Here is a 21,362-nt window from a genome sequence, read left to right on the forward strand (position 1 = left end):
TGATTCCTAAATCTGATAAAGAGTAGCTCACCTATGAAGGTTGATGAAAGCCTTCTAGCTAAAATATTAGTAAATAAAATATTAGTAAATAATACCACACCAAAAAATGATACGACGTGACCAAGTGGAATTTGTTCCAATTTAAATATTAGGAAGTTCATTAACATTACCCACTAAATTATTATATATAAGGAGAAAAATAATTTGCTTATTTCTATAAATGCTGAAGATTTGACAAGTGTCAACACACATTTCTAAGAGACGTTCAGGAAGGTAAGAATTGATGGGTACTTCCTTAAAGTGACTCATAAGTTTAGATGACATCTCTATATATATGTCTACATCTCTGCTGTCATGTCTGCGTCACCTAAATACCCTGGTCTTGAAGCCGGAAGCTCATCTAGCGGGCAGGCTGGGGACATTCCCACTCAGATCGTGAGGCCACAGACTCCACTGCTATCCAACATATTCAACAAAAACTTGCCTTCACACATGAGCAACAACCAGCTAGAGGATATAATGATAACTCCACTTTTGGTACCAAGGAGGAAGATAAAATGATCAAGGACTAAATTTAACAGGAAATGTACCAAATGATTAGAAGAAAACTTTCCTGAGAGACATAAAAGTGATGGTGTGATCCTTTTTCTTGGATAAGAAAACCCAGCATCATGAATACGTCACTTCTTGCTGAATAATAGGGCATCAGTAATAAGGCACTCTCCTCTCTTGCTGGCGGGAGTGCAAACGGGCAAGGACACTGGGAACTGGGTCACGTCTAGCAGAACTGCCATTCTTTGCAGAATGGTTTCTGATTTGCCACAAGCAACATACATGTCCGTATACAAGACTGTGTTTGAATAAATTATGATATGTCCACACAATGGAGATAGCTATGAAAAAGAACAAAGTGTATAAAAATACTGAGAATATGTTACCTTTAGTGTAAAAAGGAAGGGGAAAATAATAAACTACACAAGTATTTACTTATTTATGCAAACATAAACATAGGAAAGATAGAAATAATGAGATTGGTGACCTGTAGTGAAGCATGGTGGAGGGGGAAATGAGGAGGAGAGAGAAGTGGATCCAGGGATTGAGAAAGAGAAAGAGAAGAAATGAGATGGGGATGGGTATGAAAAAAAGATGATGGAGAAGGTGGAATGGAGCCTGAGAAAGAGCTAGAGGACGTAAAGATGGAGGGATGAGTTTGGGGACGGACAAGAAAACCTCAAACCTTGAAGGAAATGTGAGCTCTATCAGTAGGCCTCCTCTCTGTCTTTCTCCTCTGTCCCCCACCTCAAGTTTTGGGCTAGCAGTTCTGAAACCACTTTTTGCAAATTCTAGGACAGAGAATAGAAGCACATGCTTTTTAGGAAATAAGGACCAGGTTTCTTGCTGTTGGAAAGGGAGTTACAATTATAGAAAGACGGTGGTTAGAATTTATCCCATGGCATTGCACTGGGATTGGTGAGGTCATGGATTTTAAGACATTCCAGTAGCGGGGCGCCAAGGTGGCACAGTCGTTAAGCATCTGCCTTCGGCTCAGGGCGTGATCCCGGCGATCTGGGATCGAGCCCCACATCAGGCTCCTCCGCTGGGAGCCTGCTTCTTCCTCTCCCACTCTCCCTGCTTGTGTTCCCTCTCTCACTGGCTGGCTCTCTGTCAAATAAATAAATAAAATCTTAAAAAAAAAAAAAAAAGACATCCAGTAGCACTGAGCACACCCAGTTCCAAGTACTGATACCCGAGTACCATCCTTTCCTGAAAGGAACCAGGTCTTCCTGTAGAAATGGCATTTTCCAAAGCTGGGGCAGAGAAAGTACAAGACGAGTTTGGAACCTCTTATTGTGCCAAAAGTTAATGAAATGCTCCAAGAATGGCAACATGCCAAAAGGGCATTCCTGAGGGTCTGATCTTTGGCCTCTCCCTCGCCAGGCTGTGGTTGCTATGACTGCCATGTCCTGGGCGAGTCAGTGGCAGAGAAGCCCAGAGAATTCTCTGGGTTCAGGATGAGCTCTCCACCCCGTTTGCACAGAGGCAGCCCAGCTGAGCACGACAGACACAGTCCTCTGCAGCCACGGACAAGGAACTCTTCCCTTTGCTCCCTGGTCCACTGGCACGAGCTGCCCAAGGTGGCCGGTGGTGTCTGTGGCTCCCGGGGGCTCTGACCACATGACTCCACGCTGTGCAGACAGGAAGCAGAAATTCTACAAGTGAATCTTTGGATAATATCCAGAAGGATCAGTGATGCTTCCCCCATAGCTGGAACCATCATTCGCAATGGGAATGAGTCACAGGGACCACAGAGCAGCCATCAGGGGGTCAGAGGGCAAAAGGGGGCTCATGCCCTCTGGATAAGCTACCTGGTCTTGCAGCTTTCTGAGGTTTCTCCCTTGTGGACACCCTGTTGGTCACTGACAGGAAACCACAGATACACAGGTCCCCCCATGTCTCGTCCCCACGTCCTGTCCATAGATTGTCTCCAGTTCCCAGACCCCGGCCGTCAGAGCCATTCAGCCCTGCCAGAAGCCCCTGCACATCCTCACCCAGGGCCACCTCTGCTCCTCCATCACGTTAATGACCAAGGGCCCTGCTCTGAGCCGTGCCACCAGAAATGTTTCTTATTCATTACTCCCCCACCCACAGCTGCCCGATGTTGTCTCAAGTCCTGAGTATAACAGACATTCTGCAGCCAAATAAATCACATTGATCACTTCGCTCTTTTACAGGTGATTCTGGCGTCCGTGACCTGTGCTCAGAGGAGCGTAGAAACGCGATAACTAAGGCGTTTGAGCTAAAAGCATTTGTAAATTGGTGATACGTTTGAAGCATGAATCCCAGAGATTTCAAAACATTTCCACTTTACAAATAAATAAAAAAAATCAATACACAATGCAAGGTCTTTAGCCTCACGTGTAATTAACCAGTTTTCTAATTTCACGGATTTTCTACCCGCATGAGACCACCTTTCATTTACACGTGGAGTGCCATTTTTACGTGGTCTATGGTTTTACGGTTTTAAACATAAACTGATTTGACCCACTATGTGATTAGATAATTCTGGACGCCCTCTCAGAGCCGGTGGTGTGCAAGCCCAGCCCGCCTGCCCAAGCAGCGTGCCTCGCAGAACTTCATCCCCTGCGCCTGTCTGGTCAGGGACCCCTTCGTGTCAATCATACGGGAGGGACGCTCTTCAGAAACTATGTCCCGTCAAGCAGAGACCGCTTAAGTGAACTTAATTAGGCAGAATCCAAAACTTCTAGAAATTATAATGAGGCTGATGTCATACTGAACAAAAAATATAAATGATTCACTGTGGATTTATCATGATAACAGAATATCGAGGGATGTGATGGTATGATGTGTGGGCTTGCTCGACAGTAATCCAGGCAGGGGGAGCAGGCGGGGCGCCCACGCTGCGAGGCTGACCGCGAGCGGTGGCTGGTGACGGGCACACGGGGCTTGTTAGTGCTGCTCTGCCCTTCGTGGGCTTGTCCTTGCCCGTGACGGAGACGTTAGAAGTAAGAAACAGGAAGTGAAGAAAAGGAAGAACGCAGGCCAGCACATCACCGATCTCAATAACAGATTGACGGTACCGTATTTTATCCGCATAGACGTTTCTAACCCATCCGCCGTCATCCCTGGCCTAGCCGTGGAGCATCTAACGAACGTTCACGTTTCGGGCGACACAAAAGCACGCCGTGCGGAAGGAAATCCCGAGCAATTCACCATTCGTCCTGGTCCGCGTCGCAGTTGCAGCGATCCCGGGAGTCCGCGCAGTTCCCCGCTAAGCCACACGCGCACATCTGGGCCTCGGGCGCGGAACCCGCCCGGTAGGTGCGTGTCCCCTGGGTGCTTCCGACCCACCAGCTCAGAGGGGTTCCATCTGAAAAACAGGTTTGAGAAAGGTGACTTCTGCTTGGCCCCCGTGCCCTGCCACCCCAGATGACCCCTTCTCTCCCAGACCGTTACGAAGAAACCCGCAGCAAGAACACACCTGCTTCAGGAACGAACCTCTTCTTAACACCGTAGCGGGAGGTGCTGCTGGGCGTTCTAACCCAGACTCGGGTTTGTCTGATTACACCCTTGAAAATACACGATAGCACCCAAGTCTTTCCGTCACGGCAGTAAATAATTTCTAATCAGCAAAACTGTGTGATTTCTCCAAGAATTATATGAAAAGTGAGTTGCCCTCAGGATTAAAACACTCAGCTCCGCCAGAAGCTGACACGTGCTGCGGATCTGAATGCCCTTGGATCGAAACCGCCCGGCAGACAGGCAGGCTCCCGGAAGCACCCTCTCCGGGGCCCTGGCTGCAAGGCTCCTTTGGGCGCCGCGTGGGGCATATGCCCGCCGAGGACTGGCTTGTTCGGGGAGCCGCTGTGCTGAAAAGCGAGTCCACGCCTCCGCAGAGCAAACCCTTTACCCCCCCAGCACATCTTCTGTTCTGAACGCGCTCCGAGCAGCGACACCCCCACTGGACCAGAGCCCCAGGCTGCCTTGTTATGACTCCTCCCAAACGCCCTGGGCCACCGAAGGAGGGAGGGTGTGTCCAGGAGCCCCAGGCAACCCCAATCCCAGGAGCGGTGATGAGCGAGGGCGCACCGGGAGCAGGTGCCCCTGGGGCTGGTGGGAGGCGGGGCTGTGTGGACGTTCCTCCAGGCCTCTGAGTGGCTGAGTGGCCACCGAGACACTCTGAGCTCCCAGTGTGTGGCTGTGTCGTGGCCTGTCCACCCTGCTCCCTGTCTATTTGGACCTCTCCCCCCAGGACTGACGACCGCTCGCAAGAAAACGCGTGGCCGTTGCCAACTCCCGTGGGTCCAGGAAGAGAGTTGTGCCAAAAGGCATCTAAGATGAATTTCTTCCAAATTAAGCTGAAAGCTCATTGCAGGGAGGCTGATGGCATTTAAAATATTTAATAGATATTTTGATAATAACACTTTAAAATTTTAATCATTTCACCATTATGCTTTCAAACCAGAGAGAAATGACATCACTGGGCTGCATCTTTTAAGTGTGTTTTCAGCTTCTACTCATCTCTCCCACCAACGGCGATTCTCCAAAGGCTGTCATGACGCCGGGGCCTCTGGTTGCGTCTGTGAGTTGTTGGGCACTATAGAGATCTGGGGGAGGCATGAGGGTCCGCCTGGGAGTGGGAGAGCCTGACCGCCCGCGGAAGCCCTTGGCTGCCCTTCCCTTCAATCTGCAACTGCTCCTTTGCAGAACTGGCTTTAATCTGAGGCTACATATGTTTTTCTGCCATTTCCCTTGTGGGTGAAAAGAGGAGTGATTTGCAAAATTCAAGGACGAGCTTGTACCTCCATCACGTGCACTGTCCACACCGCGCATCCACATGAGGAAACAAGGAGCTGAGGAGCCAGTGTGGGGTTGGGTGAGAGCGGCCGTGCCTGGGAGTCCCGGGACCCCGCAGGGGAGCGTGCGGAGGGCCTCAGGGCTGCCCAAACAGGAGCACACATGGTGGAAGCCATGTCCAGAAAGACACGTCCCTTCATAAACAGTGAACTGGTGGGTGGTTTGAGAAATCAGGACCGATGCAGGGGAACAGCAGTGAGGGCCGGGACGCGGGGTACGAACAGAACACACAAGAAACAGGGACTCGGTCAGAAGGAAGAAAGGCACAGCCTGAAGCAGCACTGAGAGGCAGTCTGCATGCGATGGAGAAAGGTAAGCTTCTGCCCCTAGATCAAGCTAGACCTGTGCCGCCTTCACCTGCACCTCAACAGGGGGCCGGGGGGAGGAGGGGGCTGGCCGGGGCCGTTGACCTGGGCACGTCGTGGGCACCTACCTCGTGAGTCCCGGAGCCGAGACCTCCTACAGTGGAACTCCAGCAGCTGCTGGCAGTGCCCGGCGTGGGCGATGGTGGCCAGCAGCTGCTCCAGGCTGGCCTCATACTGGAACGCCGCCCAGTGCGCGTTCTCCTGGTCTGCGCCCTTGACCCTGGTGAGGGCTGAGCCATTGTGCTGCATGACGGTCCACGGGATGTCTCACGGGTGGAGCGGGAGAGAAAGGAGAGGAGGTCACTGAGCTGGACACTCAGCACCGCCGGTCACCTTCTAGTGGGCAGACGCAGAGTCAGCGCCGGTGGGACTCTAACCCTTAAATCATGGGAGAGGGTGGTCTTCCTGTGATGAAGTGTGTCATTTATGTCTGAGCTGATCCTTTCATGAAAGTGGGTGTTTCTGGATTCTTAGCCAGACAACATTCATGGGAGAGAAAAAGACGTATAACTTGGTTATTAAATTTCTCTAATTATCTAAAGTAATGCAAGACAAACAATGGCTTTTCTACTTTAACAGCACTCTTTTCTTCACTGGAGAATCACCTGACACCGTCAGTAACCTGTGCTCCTCTCACATGCACTGACCTGCATCCTCCCTGCAGGTGACCGTGGCATCACACGCCTGCTCCGCTCAGACCTGGGGGCAAGGAGAGGTGGCCTTCCTGGACCCACACCTGACCCTGCTCTGCAGGGCGAGATGCCCTGGCCTGTGACAGTGCCATGACCCCTGGCCACTTCTGTATACCCTGGTGCACCTCTGTCTGCCTGAGTGTACTTCTGTCCACCTGGGACACCTCTGTCCACCTGGCACGGCAGCTGCAATGTGAACCCTGCATGCTGAATGCCGGTGCACAAGGGGACGTGGATTCTCCTAATCCCCATTGCCAGAACTCTCTCTGTGTGGTCTGGTCACCCAGCATCATCTGTGAAAAAGAATTGGTTAAATTGTCCCTTTTGGTTGGGATTTGTCCAATTAAGGGGCCTGGAAAGTGGCCGTATGGACTTGGTTTTGCTGGTTTGCTCTTTGTGTGACCCCCGTCCGTGTGTCTGGCATTCCTGCCTGAGACACATGCACAGGCCGTGGCTGTCGGTACGCGTCAGCAGAGGACTTCCAGCTGCTGAGCGGCCAGACGATGGAGTCCTGTGAGCCGTCTGCTGTGTGGCACGTGGTGGCCGCGCCCCACAAAGCTGGTGTAGCTCGTTTCTTCAGGATTTCTGCTGCTCTGAAGCCGCTGCGGCCACGGAGATAGAGCAGGCGGGGGCTTTGGGGCCACCTGCCATGTGCCTCCCTGTTCTCGTGGGGACAGACCTGGGGTCGCTGGGGGTGGCAGGCTCGGCACGGTTCACACGGGAGCTGCGACGGCCACAGGGAGGTGTGACGATGGACCCGTGGTCCCTGTTTGCTCCACTCCTGGAGCCCGTGTGACGTGGAAATCTCAGGCCGCCCTCTAGACACAGCTGGGGACTGTTGGGCACAACAGGCTGGTTTCATTCAGGGGCTGGGTTCATCTGGATGGAAACCATGACACCAGCTCTACCATGAAAACGCTCCAGGTTCCGACTCACGCCTTTCCTCCGACCTGACAACACGTCAGAGAGCAGGTGGTACGATTCACACAGGAAGTAAACCCAAACAAGCTGTGATCGGCGCACAGCGGCTCTGCTGGGCCTGCGTCCCCGAGAGGAAACGGAGAAGACGCGGACATTTCCAATGTGGAGATCGGCCTCGGGGACCCGAGGGCGTTGCATGGTCCTCCAAAGCACCGAGAAGATGTCCTATCTGTGCCAAACGACCTCACCGATGGGAGGCGGCAGCCCGTGTCTCCTTTGTGACGAGCCAGAGGTGCCCACGGAGATGAGGATCCCACGTCCCATGGCCCCGGCCCGTGTTCTGTCCTGGGAGGGGCTGCGTGGGCCTCGTTCCTCCACGGACACTGCCGGGCACACGTGGGGGAGCCTTCTGCCTCTGGGGTGCAGCCCCTGCAGCTGCCGCCCGGTGAGGAGCCCGGCACACGTGCTGCCCTCTGCTGTCTGCCTGGGCTTCCTTCCCACACAGTCCGATTCCCACTACGATTTTGGTGGATTCTGTGAGCACCACAAACACGTCAGTTATCTTAGACGTGAGCCTTTGGCACCTGACCCTGTTCTCTGGGACGCGGGACGAGGTGACATCGCTGCCCCCAGAGAGGCAGAGACCCGGAGCCCAGGAGAGGGGGTCGCCGCACAGTCTCTGCTGAGACCACCCCCAGGGCTCTCGAGGCTCCACCCGCCCCGAGGAAGACCTCGGACGTCCTCAGAGCCATGACGACTCTCAGCCCAACCGTGGATTTCAGGTCCCTGTCGCCTGCTGGACTGTTCCCAGGGCAGAGGGCACACATGACTCCTGGGGCCGAGGAGGTGGGGTGAGGTCTGGGACCCTGCCTCAGTGGCCACTCTGAGTCTCATGCCGACCTGGGGCAGGGGCTTCCTCCGAAGCTGCCCTCCTCGTGCGCCCGGCCTGCCTGGGGAGGGCCCGTTCCCGCCTACCACTGTGCCCCTGCCCACCCTCCCATCCCGCAGAGACTCTCAGGGGGTCGTGGTTAGCCCCGTTCTCCTCCTTCTGCATTTCCCTGACCCCCCCTTGGAGAGGAGGTTCTGGAGCGAGGCAGCGCCAATGTGGGGGGGCCGTTCTGAGGGGTCTGCCCCTGCGAGCCCCCAGGACGCCCGGGACTGAGAGACAGGGGAGCGAGGACGTGCTGCCGCGGCCTGATGACCAGGGCTGACTGCGGCCACGAAGAGGAAATGATTAGGGTCCAGAAGGTGTCGATGGGGACGAAGGACCTCGTCACCTGCGCCTTGAACTCACGGAAATTCTCCACGATGACGGTCAAGAAAACCACAGGTACGACGCGGCCAAGTGCACGCGCTGCCTCAGCAGTCCACCGCCTTGGCATCCACGGTGCCTGGCGAGGGCTCCGTCCCCAAACACGCCTGCACGGCCGGGTCGGCTGTCGCGTCCCCGCAGCACGGACAGCGTCTGGATGGGGTCAGGGCGCCTCACACTGCTGAGGCCGGTCAGAGTCTGGGGTGGAGGACACGGGCTGCTGGAAGTCAGCTGCATACATGTCCGCATGTGCTCCCGGCCGCCGCCCAGCTCTGGCGCCGGCACACGCGTGTGGCATGTGTGCACAGGCGCTGAAGGCACATTGTCCGTTCTTCCAGAGGTCGAAGCACGGCGCCCCAAGTCTGGGGGGTGGACCCCCAGGAGGACAAGGTGGGCAGGCAAGCCGGCCAGGCGTCCCCTCCGAGGCCGCATGTTGCACACCCAGAGGGGCTCCCAGCACCAGACCCGCTGTCCGCACAGAACGCCAGGTGCAGCAGGGACCAGGTGGCCACAAGACGTCTCCGGGCAGAAGACACCAGGAGGGAGCTGTGTTTACCTCCGGAACCGGGGGTCCCCCGGACACCAGCCCTGACGTCCCCTCACTGTTTACTGGACCCAGCTGTCTGTCAGGCACGGACCCGTGTCCCCGCCGGCCTGGGGGTCTGGATGTGGGTGTGGACACGCCCGTCTGAGCGCCGTGCTGCCGGCACACTGCCCCCCGCCCCCCGTCCCGGCCGCCCCTCCCCCTTCGGGAGGGACACCTGCCTGACTCATGTTTGATCAAATAATTTGGTTAATGGCAGCAACAGTCAGATTTTATCTTGAGAATTGAGACAGAAAATCAAAAATTTCATGGGAATGGTTTTAAACTATTCAAAAATCATTTTAAAGTCTAGGCAGCAACGATTCTCTTCTCAGGGAGTCTGCCACAGGGTGCGTTGTCTTCACCAACTTACAAGCTCCACAGCCTGGTGGCTTCAGGCACCCGGGTCGATTCTCCCACATCAGAGCCCAGAGCCCGACCGAGGGGGTGGCGGGATTGCGCCCTCCTGCAGCTCTGCTGGCGTTGGGAACGCTGGCCGTCCGCGGCTGGCCACGCGGCCCCCCCCTCCTGTGTCCGTATTCCCATCTCCCTCCCCCATTGGGACACCAACCTTCGCCCCAGAGCCACCCTCACCCAGCATGACCGCATCTCAGCCGGACGCATCTGCAGAAACCATATTTCCAAACACAGTCACGCTCGCAGCTTCCAGGGGACGTGAGTTTTGGGGGGACAGAATCCAACCTAGGGCACTGGAAGACACTGCGTGTCTAAAATCTGGGTAACAGTGTCTGAAACTCAGCAAGGTAGAAAATTTAAAGAGGCGGCAGTTCCGTGTGGAGGCGGGAGCTCACGTCACACAGCGATGCAGAGACGGCATCGTGGAAGGTGTCCTGCCCGGGGCCGGGGGCTTCAGGGCAGCATGGGCTGAGGGGTGGGGGTGGGCTCCAGTGTGGACAAGACACGGGGATGTGGCCGCAGTCACAGGAACAGATGTGGCGATCAGAGAGAGGCAGACTGGATCTGCACAGGAATTAAGGAGCCCACAGCACACACTGCATGTCCACACTCGCTGGAAGACCACCGTGGTGTCCAGCCGAAATGCACAGCTTTTACTGCGAAAAGGTGAAAATGCAGGTGCCCAGGGGCTCTCTCGGTTGGGCGTCCTGCTCTTGAGTTCGGGTCAGGTCGTGATCTCAGGGTTGTGGGACTGAGCCCCGCATCAGGCTCTGTGATTGGAGGGGAGTCTGCTTGGGATTCTCTCTCACCTTCCCTCTCGCCCCTCCCCCACTCGTGCTCGCTCTCTAAAATAAATAAAATCTTTTAAAAAACGGGTGAAAATGCTTTTGACTTGCACATCCATTAATCCAATCAGGTAAGTCTTGAAAAACCTTTTGTTTTAAGATTTAATAGGCAAAATTGTATTACTAAATATTTCAGAGTACATGCTTGAAGATAATGACATAATTATGAATTTTCATTTTTTAACTATTTTTTTCTTTATTTTTCTTTTTTTTTAAAGATTTTATTTATTTATTTGACAGAGAGAGAGACAGCCAGCGAGAGAGGGAACACAAGCAGGGGGAGTGCGAGAGGAAGAAGCAGGCTCCCAGTGGAGGAGCCTGATGTGGGGCTCGATCCCAGAACGCCGGGATCACGCCCTGAGCCAAAGGCAGACGCTTAACGACTGCGCCACCCAGGCGCCCCTATTTTTTAACTATTTTTTAAACATTTATATCAAATACTTCTATTGAATCACTATCTCACAAGGTTATCCTAATAAAGCTGTTAACCAGCTCACCGGGCTGTGATTTCGTGTTTGTAGGAGTTGAAGTTGTTGACTCACCTGTCATGTTGCAGAATGCGGGGAAGGGCTGCAGGGGTCCGCTGCCGTCGGGGTCGATGTAGTATCTCCCTGAGGACTCGCCCCTGTGCTTGTACGCCTCGCACGACTGCTCGTAGAGGGCTGGGGAGAACCACCAGTCAGTCACCGGAAATGGGATGGAGGGAGAGTCCTACATGTCTAAGGAGGAGGTGAAGGAAACCCCACGTTCCGCATCATCGCAAATATTCGCCCTCCAGGAGCGTGACCACGTCAGAAAATCTGGGACCACTGTTTAAAGGCATGTGTGCATAGGGTAACGAAGGAGACAGAAGGAAAGTGTGTAGCCATCAGACCTACAATGCTGTTAGGCCCCTACAGGCAAATACGATTACTTGGTTCAGTGCGGAACTTGGTGCACTGTCCCGTCACCAGGAACCAGACCACGAGTGTTTGCCTGGAGCTCTGTCTACTGGCAGACGTCCCTGGGACATGTGAACATTTGTTCTTTATGAACGTGTCCCCACACTGCGCCCCGAGTAAGAACAGGGGTGACCTGGGCTAGTTAGGCCCCTCCTGGCCATGTCTCAGAGCAGCCTCATCAGCAGGTAACTGGTGACCCGCCAACGTCCCCTCTGCTCTTCTGGGGAGAACAACGGTGATGCCCACTGGGCAGAGCCCATCCACTTATCCTCTGACCGCTTCCTCAGAGCCCGTGGACTGACAGTTACTCGTAAGAGTTAAACTAGAAAAATCCATCCATTAAAGCACATCCACCAGGCATCAGCTCTGTGCAGGGCTGTTTTGGGCATGACAGGGGAGGGAGGAGAGGAGATACAGCCGTGGGGGCTCCTCCTCCCGTCGGGCGCTGGGCTCTGGTTCCGGAACCTCCTCTCCCCTCCCTCCCGTGGGAGCCAGCATGCGGAGGTGGGGGTGCCCGGAGCCCTTCTTGGTCATTGTCTCCCTCCCCCTCCTCCAAGCATCTCTGTGAGACAGGGTCCTGGTCTCAGCTGCTCCCCAAGGATCAGACCCTGAGTCCTTCAACGGGTCACATGCCCAAAGCCCAGGCCCCACGTGAGAAAGGGCTTCCTGGCGTCCCGCCTGCCTGCCTTCTGTGAGTCTCATAAGGTTAAATGATATAAAGAGTGCCGTGCTTCCCGCCAAGGCAGCACTCTCGGACTGGGACAATTTTGGAGAAAACGGAGGGAGGCTCTACTGTCCTCGAGTGAATGGAGGCCAGGGACATGGCTGAGCGTCCTACAGCGTGCAGGGCGGCCCCTGGCAGGCTTCTCTGGCCCGAGCGTCTGATGCTGCGGACGAGAATCCCACTAGTAATAGAATCGGCTGTTTCCTCTCCGGAAATGGGATTTCAGTCGTGCGGACGGGACTGCGTGACGCACAGGAGGCAAAGAACAGGGCCTGACGCATCGACACCCGACCAATGCACCTGCAACTAGCAACAGCTCCATCAAAGGACCTCGGGGTCGATGGGGACCTGAACTCTGAATCCCGCAGCACGGCTGGGACTCCTACCCGGACTCTCCCAGGAATCTGTTTACGTCTAGGAACATCAATAACCTGGTAACAATCGTGTCTCCACTGTGAGGTGTTTCCAGGAAGCTCAGAAGCACAACTGCGGCCAACTCAAGGAACCCAACCAGAGATTTAGGCACGACGGACTTTGTTCCAGGGTTCTCTTTGATTACAGCGCACTTTCTTGGTTTATTTTCCTTTTGTCTACTGTCTTCTTCTTTCCTATCGATTTTCGTGTTTCTGGAAATGACTGTATGAGCGACTAGACCACAGCCAGACGTGGCTGCAGATACAGGCGCGGGCAGGCATCCCAAAGAGGAGGGCGGCGGAGGGCGGGAGGGGCGGGCGGAGCACTTACGGTGGTGGCACGTGGCGCCCGTGTAGCCCGTGCCGGTGCAGTTGCAGTGGAAGGCCGTCCAGCTCTGGGAGCACCTGCCGCCGTGCTCGCAGCGGTTGGGCGAACATCTGAAAGAAGGGCAGGGAGAGTCTCCGCGTGACTGCTGGTCTTCGTGAGGTCTGGGTCCCGCTAGCCGAGCTGCGGGGACATGGACGAGGGGACGGCGGCCGCCCACGGCCCGCGATGACTGAGCAACCAGCCCCGGGCTAGCGAACCCTGACCCAGCGGACTGACCCACGTGCTTCCCCGTCCCCCGGAGAAGCACGTTTCCTGCCACAGGAGCACAGCGTGGCTCTCCGTGTGGCCGGGAGCAGAAGTCGCTTGCAGAAACCAACGGCGACCCTGTGTCATTGTTGCCACACGTAGATATTTGAGAGGAAGAACGGAAAAAAGCAGAGACGAAGAAGGGGCCTGCCGCCCACAGGGCATTTATCCCAGGCTCACCTATTGCTCTGATTCTTTGTCCACTTGGTATTTGGAATCAAAGGCTGGTTGCGGTGAAAGGCGTACATGCATTGTATTTCCCCCGAGAAAAACCAGTAGATCAGAAGGTACTCAAGGAAACTCAGCACCATGTACGCACGACGGATATTTTGTAATCTGCCCAATTCAAACTAGAATGGGACACTTGAAACCTCACTCTCAGGACTTGTACTGTGAAAACCAGAGTAGAACTGATTTTCTTGAATACAAACAGCAAATGTCCATGATCAAATACTCAGTCTAGAAAGTTCATGAAGGGAAGCAGGACTCGCTCGAAACCACAGCACAGAAAATCACCACCACAGTTACGCACGTGCTTGCATTTGTACATAAGCACACACCACACAAACCTCACCCAGCAAACCCAAGATGACTCATCACGCGTCATGAGAATTCCACGTCAACTAATTTATATTTGCATCGGCACTTTCAATAGCTCGAGGGTACCCATGACCAGTTACTATAATTTATCCAGAACGTTCCATGTGTGTCTTTGGTACATGCCCGTAGGACGAGGGGGTTCACCAACCGCTGAAGCCAGCAGCAAGGGCAGCGAAACCAGTGATGGACCAGACACGCAGATTACAGACGGGGTGGTGCTTGCTGTTTCCAGACCCTAAAAAAAATGCTTCCAGTTTAGCAGGAAACTTGAGACTAAATTTCCCACTCCACAGCAAATACGCTATTTTCTAACTGACCTGCATTTCACCATCTGTTGGCTGGGTCTGTTTTTCCTGTTTTCAAATTGGAAGTTTTGGAGAGAATTTTGGGATTTTAACTGTCACGAAATAAAGGGAGAGAATCTGCTTGTTCATTCCATTAGGACAATCCCGGTGTTGAAAGAATTCACTAAGAACCTGAGAGGCAAATGCCAACGGCAACCTCAGACAGATGAGAATGGCCTAAGATTATGATTAGTATTTAAATTCTGTTAAAAGAGAATCAACTGTTTAAGCAGAAATAAAACAAGATGCAGGGAAGGGCCTACAGTGAGAGTCAATAAAAAGTTTGGCAGCAAAATCACGAAAGCTGGAGGGAAGACGGAAAAGACGTTTTTAGGTTCTCGTACTGCACAGGGAGGGATTAACTCACCCCAACTGATGTACAGATTGAACAAAGTCCTAATCAAATTCCTAGCAGGATTCTTACAAGAAATTCACAAGCCAGTTCCAAAATTCCTATGAAAATTCAAAGATGTAATACAACGAAAACAATTTTGAAAAACAAAACAAATTTAGGAGGGCAAAAACATCCGATTCCAATAATTATTATAAAGTAACTATAACCACGGACACGTGGAATTGGCAGAAAGATAGATAAATAGATCAAAGAAACTGAATAAGGAGCCCAGACAGAGGCCCAAGTAGGTCACAGCTGGGTTTCCACAAAGACACAAAGACAGCGAAAGGGAGGAAGGGTCACCTTTTCATCCAATGGTGCCGGGTATCTATATGCAAAACAAACAAAAAACCCTGCTTATCTTGCACCAAATATCAAAAAATATTCAAAATTTATCAGATATAAATTAAATCTAAAACTCTAGCATAAACAGAGCAGAAAATCCTTGCGACCTCAGATTAGTCAGACTTCTTTTATATTGTTTTAAAGTTTTATTTATGTGAGTAATCTCTACACCCATGGGGGGCTACAAGTCACAACCCCGAGATCAAGACTGAGCCAGCCAGGAGCCCCTCAAAGACTTTTCAAGTAAGATATCAAAGGCACGATCCATAAAAGAGAAAAAAAGGGTACATTTGACTTTGTCAAAATCAAGAGCTTGTGTTCTTCAAAAGAACACAAAAATTCAGAGAATTAGAAAACAAAGCTGAGAAAGAGCATTTACACAGCACACATCTGATAAAGGGGCCCCGAAACTCAGTGAGAACACAAACTCTAAAAAGCATGCAAAGGACTTGAGGAGACGTTTCTCCAGGTAAGTGCTTCACGAGGCCAGGCAGTAGGCACAGACCCCAGGGAGGCAGCCGCGCGCCCCTTGTCAAGGCTGCGCACGGAAAACTGACCACAGCGAGAGTTGGCAGGGACGTGGAGGGAGCGGGAGTGCCCTGCGCTGCTGGGGGCTGGACGCGGCACCGTCACCTTGGACAAGGGTGGCGGCATCCCCAAACCTGGACCTGTCTGCCACACTGTCCGGCCACTCCCCTCCGCTATTTGCTCAAGGACAGTGGAGTGGACCTCAGAAGGACTTGTACCCGAAACTCACGGCAGCTTCGCGGTCACAGTCCAAACTGGACAGAACCCAAAAGTCCATCGAGCTGGAAATGAAGAGGCAAACTGTGGTCTTCCACGTCAGCAGGGACCGCGGCCAACAAGAAAACACGGTTCACACACACGTGGCCGGATGGCTTCGCACACAGTTGTTTCCACCTTTTCCAGTCAGTACGTAAAGGTGATGCAAGAGAGGCTTTCAGAGCAGAAGAGGTATCAGAACAGAACCCTGTCCGGCAATACTATGTGCAAGTGAACACATCAGGGACGCCGGAACATCCAGCCGCCCCCAGGCCACCCTCCTGCCGACGGCCGTGCCCCCAGCAGCCCCTCTGCCCAGTGCGGGTCTGCGGGTGTGCGAGCCCCACAAGCCAGGTGCGCTGGGCGACTGTGTCCTACACGTGATGCGGCCGTTTCCCCGGAAGGTCTGGAAACCGAGAAATGGAGCCGCAGGTGTACTGGCTGTAGTCTCCCTCCGCCAGACAAGGGTCGCTCCACCCACAGTTAATGGAATGAGCACTTGGGGAAACCATGTCTGGGAGTGAGTGACTCCACTGGTGGGGATGTGGGCTGCTGTTATTTTTTTAAAACATTTATTTATTTATTATGGAGAAAGGAGGGGGGGGGGAGAGTCTCAAGCAGACTCCCCCCTGAGTGTGGAGCCCGACCCTGAGACCCCGACCTGAGCCGAAACCAAGAGTCAGATGCTCAGCTGACTGAGCCCCCAGATCCCCGGTGTCCCACGCTTATTTGGAGGATTGCAGGTGATAACGAGTTTTGTGAAGCACACACTGAGTTCTGACTATTATACAACACGGCCTGAGACGGGACTAAGCTGAGAGGAGAGAAATCAGGCGCATGTGAATTGGGACTGAGTTGCTCACGCAGGTGAAGACGGGGTTTCTCAACTGTAGCGTTCATTCGGAAATACGTTAGCATCTGCAGGAGGAAGGCGCCGGCCAGCCTGTCTACCCAAGTCACCCCCTTGTTGGAGCCTGGCCTTCCTGCCACAGTGACGTTACCGTTCTTCCTCCCTTGCCCACTTCTTGCATTTTATTTATTTCTCCTCCCCAGAGACACCTCTGAGGTCACCCCTGGTCCTCAGGGAGCTGTTCATCCCTTCCTGGTTCCTAACAACCTGTCCCCAGGGCAGGCCCGTCCCCACTGCCCCTGCAGACCTGGGGCAGTTCAGCGTCCCACCCTCCGGACACCCCACCCTGACCACATGGGCTTCCGGTCTTAGCATTTGATCGTCAGGATCCATGCTGTCCAGCAAATGCTGCTGGCCGATCTCTCTCCACGGACACTGCAGCAACGTTAGCACGGCCTGTTCGGCGTAAAGGAGCTCACGCCATGTGAGAGCAGCCGTCATGAGCACGCACCTTCCACCCAAATGCTGTCATTGCAAAGAAGGTATTCTACACAGTTACAACTTTCTCGGACTCCCCGTGGACAGCGGGGGAAGGGCAGCGCGAGGGGGGATCCAGGGACCCAGAGGGAGAGGAAGCGCGCCCCGCCGTGAGTGTCTGCGACCCACCATCACAGATCTGAGCCCGGGGCGTGGGAGCAGCACCCTTACCTGTCCAGAATGCCGCAGGAGTCTATGCGCAGGCCGCTGGAGTTCCCGAGCACCCCCCGCTGGACTGAAATCAGGTCCACCTCTTGGGCGTTAACGGAGATGAGCCTCAGACAGCCCTGGAACCCAGCAAGTGGCGCCTCGCAGTCAGACCCGGAGCCGGGAGGAAGGCACCCTGATTGCTCAGAGGCGGGGACACGAGAGAGACACGGGGTCAGGACCGAGGCCGCGGCTTCGCCGACCCTGTCACAGGCTCCCGGCACGTGGGCCCCCTCGTACCTGCCCCACTTGGGGGCAGAGAACACTAGGTCGGCAGGGGTGAGGGGCACAGAGTGGGAATTTAGATGAAAACAAGTTAGAGTCCAACTTCAGGCTCGACTTGAAGCATAATCGTCCCTAAAGCACGCTACAAAGTTTCCGCTCCTCCTATGTTACGCATCGCCAACAAAAACAACTTAAATGTACATGGATTTAAAATCAGAAACGAAACAATAGATTGTATCGTTGTAAGCACAAATTACTGAAATCACGGTGTTTGCAAGATGATACTGAGCCAGACGGTGATGGGACACCCGCCACTCATCCAGAAGCAGCGCGGCCCCAGGTGCAGGAGCTCACGGCAGCTGGTCCCAGTCGGCCTGTGCTGAAGACTGGTCTCCGCCAAGTAGGGGACGTGTATTTGCTTTTACAGCAATCAGATCTGTACGGGCGATTTGGTCGAACATACAGCCAATCATATGTATGTTTGGTCAAACATACAATCTCAGTATCATGAAATGTGAGGGTCTGCATGATAGCAAGCCATCATCCAGACACCTGCCTTGAACGGTATTATGCGAGGGAGGAAATGGGCCTCCGGTTCTTTCCAAAGGCAGATCAGTCATAGCCGTGCGCCTGCTGGGGGCATGCCCGGGGCCTCTGCCTTGATGGTGCCCCTGGAGAGCCACCTGTGCCCCTGCCCAAGTCCTGCCACAGGCACGGCTCCACAGGAACAGGTGCTCTGAGCTGGTGAGGCCTCCCCGGAGGAGGGGGTGGTGCACGGGCTCCCGGCTGGCCGCCCAGGGCTCTGTGCTCAGCGTGAAACTGCACCACACAGGATTCCACTAGGCAGAGGGGACTGGGCGTCCAGGGTCCTCTAGCGGACCTAAGGGGGCAATTCGGAGCGCTGCGCCAGAGGCCACCCCACAAAGAAGGCTGGTCTGGGGGGAAGTGGACAGAGAAGCAACACTGCTGGACAGTGGTGCCCGTCTCCCCGAAGTGGCTGGCTGGGAGCTGCCTGGGGCCAGGACTGGCCTCGCTGACGCTGCCCCTTGGGAGCCAGCCTGACACACTGGGCCCTTTCAGAGAAGCCTCACCAATGACTCCCGTGACCCAAGCAGCACCTGGTACCAGAGGGACAGTGGGAAAGGAAACTGGGGAGCCTCTATGAAGGGGGTAACTCAAGCACTAAGGGTCTAACAAATACAGCTGAAAGGACATCCTCCTGACAAGGGGACTCTCACGTGTTAACATACATTATGCCTCAATATAGCTGCTGAGAAAAAGTACAGTCCTTCGTATCTGGTGAGCTCTGGGGGAGTCGGAGACACACGATGCAGTAGAAAAGTCATGTCAGCCACAGAACCGGGGGCAGGAGACGTGGAGTTCCGATGGGCACAATCCAGTGGGGTTCCATCCCCATCACTCACCTCCAAAGAGATAGGCACTGCCTGAATGGGTCTCCAGAGGCTGCGCTGTGCGAACCGTCAAGGCCCCAGCCTGGTCCACCACCACACTCAGCTGGTCCCTCTGGGCTGTCAGGGAGACCGAATGCCACTGCCCATCATTCAGTCCCACACCTGGGGAATAGAGATCAGATAGAGACCCTGTGAACCACTGTCCATCATTCAGTCCCACACCTGGGGAATAGAGATCAGCTAGGGACCCCTGGGAACCACTGTCCATCAGTCAGTCCAGCACCTGGGGAACCGAGATCAGATAGAGACCCTGTGAACCACTGTCCATCAGTCAGTCCAGCACCTGGGGAACCGAGATCAGATAGAGACCCTGTGAACCACTGTCCATCTCTCAGCCCAGCACCTGGGGAATGGAGATCAGCTAGAGACCCCTGGGAACCACTGTCCATCAGTCAGCCCAGCACCTGGGGAATGGAGATCAGCTAGAGACCCCTGGGAACCACTGTCCATCAGTCAGTCCAGCACCTGGGGAACCGAGATCAGATAGAGACCCTGTGAACCACAGTCCATCAGTCAGTCCAGCACCTGGGGAACCGAGATCAGATAGAGACCCTGTGAACCACTGTCCATCGGTCAGTCCAGCACCTGGGGAACCGAGATCAGATAGAGACCCTGTGAACCACTGTCCATCAGTCAGTCCAGCACCTGGGGAACCGAGATTAGCTAGAGACCCTGTGAACCACTGTCCATCAGTCAGTCCTGCACCTGGGGAACCGAGATCAGATAGAGACCCTGTGAACCACTGTCCATCGGTCAGTCCTGCACCTGGGGAATGGAGATCAGATAGAGACCCTGTGAACCACTGTCCATCAGTCAGTCCTGCACCTGGGGAATGGAGATCAGATAGAGACCCTGTAAACCACTGTCCATCTGTCAGCCCAGCACCTGGGGAATGGAGATCAGATAGAGACCCTGTGAACCACTGTCCGTCAGTCAGCCCAGCACCTGGGGAACCGAGATCAGATAGAGACCCTGTGAACCACTGTCCATCAGTCAGTCCAGCACCTGGGGAATCAAGATCAGATAGATACCCTGTGAACCACTGTCCGTCAGTCAGTCCTGCACCTGGGGAATCGAGATCAGCTAGTGACCCCTGTGAACCACAGATCTCATGGTGCTTCAAACAGTAACATAACCCCTTGAGTCCCACACGAACAGGGACCCGGGCTGGGGGTGGAGGAGCCGCGTCCCTGCAGGCCCACTCCAGCTTCTGGAGAGGACACCTTCCTGCCCCCCCCCCATGATTTACTTTGAGGGGAACAAATGGGAGTTTGGCTGTTCTAAATTCTGGCACAGATCAAGGAAGTTTGGTGCTGTTTTCCTGCTACTTCTCCCCCTCCAGGTGAGGGTCAGAATCTCTTAGGGGACACACTGTAAGGGCCAAACCACCGGTGGCCAAGCTGTGGGAAGGGAAGTCCGTAGTTCCAGCCTACTCACCATGAGGTCTGTCTGCACATACCCTCTGAAAGGGCACTGGAAACTCCCTGCGTACAGACTTGTCCGTCTCCAGGCTGCGTGTCAAATGGAGTGCCGTGTGGGGGCTGTGACCCTGACCGCCCTGCAGGGCAAGGTCAGGGGCCTCCCGTGGGAGGGGTCCTGGGTGGAGGAGGGTCTGAGGGGCTTGTCTTGGGGGTTGTCTGGTCCCAGGTCACAGGGGGTGTTGCAAACATCATGAGCCCGCCCCTGCTAAGGCCCTGGTGGCATGGATGGGGTCATGGCCCTGATTCTCCCCATCAGCCAAGAGCCCCTGGTCCCTAGGCCTGGCTGAGTTGGCAGCTGGGCCCTGTGCAGGGGCACTGGCCTCTTGGGGTTACCAGATTTCCAGTTTCATATTGGAAGTCAGGTATCTGGATTTTGCTGTTAAATCTGTGTTTTTTTCCCCCACTGAATTTTTTTTTAATGGAAAAGGACAGGTTCAGTTCAGAGAGTAAACACAGAGCCAGCTAGAAAAGGCACTTTGTTAAACATTTCAGCACCAGTCCTGTGGGCTGGCCCGCACGTTTGACATTCCAAGGTGGGCAGAGTGAGAAAATGTCCTGTGGCCTTCAGAAATCCTTTTGACCTCTAACTGGTTGAAGTAATATTTGTTAACAATTTTAAATGAACGTTTACAAAGTTGGAAAGCATGCTGAAAACGTTACCTTGTATTCAAACACACTTTGAAATTGTGACCCAATTCGGCACAATTTCACTTTGATTCCTGGTAGGGACCTTAATGCATGTCAGACTACCAACTTAAACGTCTGGTAACCAAGGGAAAAAGCCATCCTTTCTCAACGGAAAAGTTTGATTTATTTTAACTCATAAATAAATACGTCCTTCTCCTTCAAGACTGCTGTGCCGGATCCTCGCGGCCGTGCTCAGAGCAGTGTCTGGTTGTCA

At 54.1% G+C, this 21,362-nt stretch overlaps 1 protein-coding gene across 1 annotated transcript in view; it reads right to left on the reverse strand.

Annotated features, from left to right (window-relative positions):
• Positions 1–21,362, reverse strand: part of LOC113249241 (contactin-associated protein-like 4) — a 133,512-nt gene that overhangs the window by 35,541 nt on the left and 76,609 nt on the right. Inside the window, exons 9-14 of the mRNA XM_026490758.4 lie at positions 18,933–19,082; positions 17,248–17,419; positions 12,921–13,027; positions 11,054–11,173; positions 5,810–6,007; positions 3,733–3,889 (exon numbers count right to left, since the gene is read on the reverse strand). Coding sequence (XP_026346543.4) covers positions 3,733–3,889; positions 5,810–6,007; positions 11,054–11,173; positions 12,921–13,027; positions 17,248–17,419; positions 18,933–19,082 — 904 coding nt within the window. The remainder of the gene's footprint in view (positions 1–3,732; positions 3,890–5,809; positions 6,008–11,053; positions 11,174–12,920; positions 13,028–17,247; positions 17,420–18,932; positions 19,083–21,362) is intronic.

Source organism: Ursus arctos, unplaced genomic scaffold, assembly GCF_023065955.2.
Source record: "Ursus arctos isolate Adak ecotype North America unplaced genomic scaffold, UrsArc2.0 scaffold_1, whole genome shotgun sequence".
NCBI classification, from domain to species: Eukaryota; Metazoa; Chordata; class Mammalia; order Carnivora; family Ursidae; genus Ursus; species Ursus arctos.